A 3,218-nucleotide genomic window follows, 5' to 3' on the forward strand; every position below is an offset into this window, starting at 1 on the left:
GCAGTCCTTCCAGACTATTTGTGCGCAGGTCCAACCTGCACAGCTGACCTAACGCTGAAATGGCCCCCGGTAATGACCTCAGAGAGTTGTGCGCCACATTAAGGGTTCGCAGCCCCAGGCAGCTGAACAGCTCTGAGGGTAACTTCTCCAGCCTGTTTCCACTCAGGTCCAGCTCTGAGAGCAGGCGCAGCGCCTTTATTTGTGGCGGCAGCTCCTCCACCAGGTTGCCAGCGAGCAGAAGTCGTCGAAGGTGGCGAAGAGTGAAGAGCGCTGGAGGAAGGCTGTGGATCTGGTTGTTTGACAGGTCTAGGATTTCTAGACCACGAAGAACCCCAACAGTAGGTGGCAGCACTCGAACGTGATTATAGGCAAGTCTGAGACAGGACAGATGCTGCAGGTGAGCCAGACTGAGCAGCTCCTCCAGAGTTGTTAAACTGTTATGTTGCAGGTCGAGTGTCTGCAGCCTGGTCAGTGACAGGAGTGCAGAGGGCAGACGCTCCAGCCGGCAGTCCTGCAGCAGCAGCTCCGTCAGTCCCACCATTCGCTTCAGTGCTGTCAGCACCAGCAGTCGGACACCTTCGTTGTGGATCTCCAGCCTGACCAAGCTGCCGGCCACATGGCACAGCTCTCCGGGGATCCGCGGCAGCATTCCTCGGACGACCAATACACGCAGGTGATGCAGTTGGCGGAGGCTGCCGACCGCCCAGCTGCGCCCGACGCCACCCTCACCGCCGAGGCGACCGGTGAGGTGGAGCTGGTGCAGGCTGTGAAGGGACAGGACCCAGCTGGGGATCTGTGACGGCCGAGCGAACGTGAGGTGAAGGACTTCCAGACGTTCCCGGAGAACTCCCAGAACACTGGGATCCGCAGCGGCTGTGCAGTGGACGAGGTGGAGTTCTCTGGTGTAGAAACCACAGGTCAGTCACACGAATCGACAGTTTGGTCAGAAGCAGAACCTGAAGGTCAGAAGCCTCACCTCAGGGAGCTCATGTCGGCCGCCCGTGCCGTGAACCTGGCCTGTTTCATGAGCTCCAGTTCAAGGACCTGAAGCTGGTTCAGGGTGAAGAGAGCGGGAGGAAGGTGAGGCAGTCCCACCAGCTGCAGTCTGGAGCACCCCCCCGCATCCACTCTGCTCATGGCCCGCAGCCTTTCTTGGCTCCAACGCTGCTCAAACGTTTCCTCCGGCAGCCCGCTCTCGCTGAGCGGTGACAAAAACACCGAGAGACGCTGAAGAAGCAGAGGGCTGTAGTGGTCCAACATGTGGCAGAGGAAGGCCAGGTCGTTCCTCAGGTCTGGAACATCTCTGAGTGAGCGGAGGGAGTACTGCTGCAAAGAGCTGCACAAAAACACCGACCACATGGTCAAACATGGCTCCATTTAAGAAAACCAAAACGTTTCTGAAGTTTCAGAACCTGTGAGAGATCCAGCCCAGAGCGTAGACGTTGAAGAGGCCGTAGAACCCCAGCAGGGTCACGTAGGTCGCCAGCAGCTTGTGTAGAAGCGAGGAGAAGACGTGCACACACTCAAAGCTGCCGTAGGCCACCAGAGCCTGCTCCTCAGGGCGACAGGTGTGGGTGAAGGTCAGCTGGTTGACCAGAGGAGCGGTGTAGCCCAGGATCACCGTCACCAGCAGCAGTTTGAGAACGGTCTGAGACACATACACCTGTACGAGTGTGGAGAATCATCACACACATACACCTGTACGAGTGTGGAGAATCATCACACACATACACCTGTACGAGTGTGGAGAATCATCACACACATACACCTGTACGAGTGTGGAGAATCATCACACACATACACCTGTACGAGTGTGGAGAATCATCACACACATACACCTGTACGAGTGTGGAGAATCATCACACACATACACCTGTACGAGTGTGGAGAATCATCACACACATACACCTGTACGAGTGTGGAGAATCATCACACACATACACCTGTACGAGTGTGGAGAACCATCACCCACATACACCTGTACTGGTCTCCAGACTGGAGGAGGACCTACCTGATGGATGACAGATGACCCCTCACAGTGGGCCCTAAACTTCCTGACCCTCTCCAGCAGCGCCCTGGTCTCCTCCCCGTCACTTTTCTCCAGACTGATCATTTTCCTGGACCCAGGAGGCCACGCCCTGGGGTGGAGTGATGTGGACCAAACTGTGGAGGTAGAGGAGCGTGAAGAAGGGCGTGGAGGACTGCTGGAGGTCAAACTGTTGGACCTTTTCAGAAGTGGACTTCCTGTGTCCCTCACTGAGGCTGTGCTCAGACACCGCGTGGACTCTCCTGGAGGTGAAGACAAATAGGAAGGAGACACCTTCTCATCTGGGATGTTCTCCTGCTGGGCAGCGTGGCACAGGACCTGGGACGTCCAGGGAGACTCGCAGCACTTGGCCAAGATGGTCAGGAAGTGTTCGACGCGGGCAGAGGTGTGGGGGAGGTGGAGCCAGAAGGAGCCCACGGCAAGAAGGACGAGGGACTGAAGCAAGGCTAGGTAGGGGAAGAAGCGGGAAGACGCAGGCAAGGCCTGGTGGTAGCAGACCTACGGACGGACGGATGGACGGAAAGACGGATGGATGGATGGACAGATGGATGGATGGACGGACGGACAGACGGATGGATGGACAGACAGATGGATGGATGGACGGACAGACAGATGGATGGATGGACGGACAGACAGATGGATGAACGGACGGACAGACGGATGGATGGACGGACAGACAGATGGATGAACGGACGGACAGACGGATGGATGGACAGACAGATGGATGGATGGACGGACAGACAGATGGATGGACAGACAGATGGATGGATGGACGGATGGACGGACAGATGGATGGATGGACGGACAGATGGATGGATGGATGGACGGACAGACGGATGGATGGACAGACGGATGGATGGATGGACAGATGGATGGATGGATGGACGGACAGACGGATGGATGGACAGACGGATGGATGGATGGACAGACAGATGGATGGACAGACAGATGGATGGATGGACGGACAGACAGATGGATGGACAGACAGATGGATGGACAGACAGACAGATGGACAGACGGACGGATGGACAGACAGACAGATGGACAGACGGACGGATGGACAGACAGACAGATGGACAGACGGACGGATGGACAGACAGATGGATGGATGGACAGATGGACGGACAGACAGATGGATGGACAGACAGATGGATGGATGATGGACGGACAC

At 56.7% G+C, this 3,218-nt stretch overlaps 1 protein-coding gene across 1 annotated transcript in view; it reads right to left on the bottom strand.

Annotated features, from left to right (window-relative positions):
- The window catches only part of LOC103393676 (volume-regulated anion channel subunit LRRC8D), a 5,627-nt gene that overhangs the window by 856 nt on the left and 1,553 nt on the right, over nt 1-3,218 (bottom strand). The window contains exons 4-7 of the mRNA XM_025064574.1: nt 2,012-2,545; nt 1,413-1,663; nt 977-1,336; nt 3-899 (exon numbers count right to left, since the gene is read on the bottom strand). Coding sequence (XP_024920342.1) covers nt 3-899; nt 977-1,336; nt 1,413-1,663; nt 2,012-2,545 — 2,042 coding nt within the window. The remainder of the gene's footprint in view (nt 1-2; nt 900-976; nt 1,337-1,412; nt 1,664-2,011; nt 2,546-3,218) is intronic.

Source organism: Cynoglossus semilaevis, chromosome 17, assembly GCF_000523025.1.
Source record: "Cynoglossus semilaevis isolate Cse_v1.0 chromosome 17, Cse_v1.0, whole genome shotgun sequence".
In the NCBI taxonomy this organism is placed as follows: Eukaryota; Metazoa; Chordata; class Actinopteri; order Pleuronectiformes; family Cynoglossidae; genus Cynoglossus; species Cynoglossus semilaevis.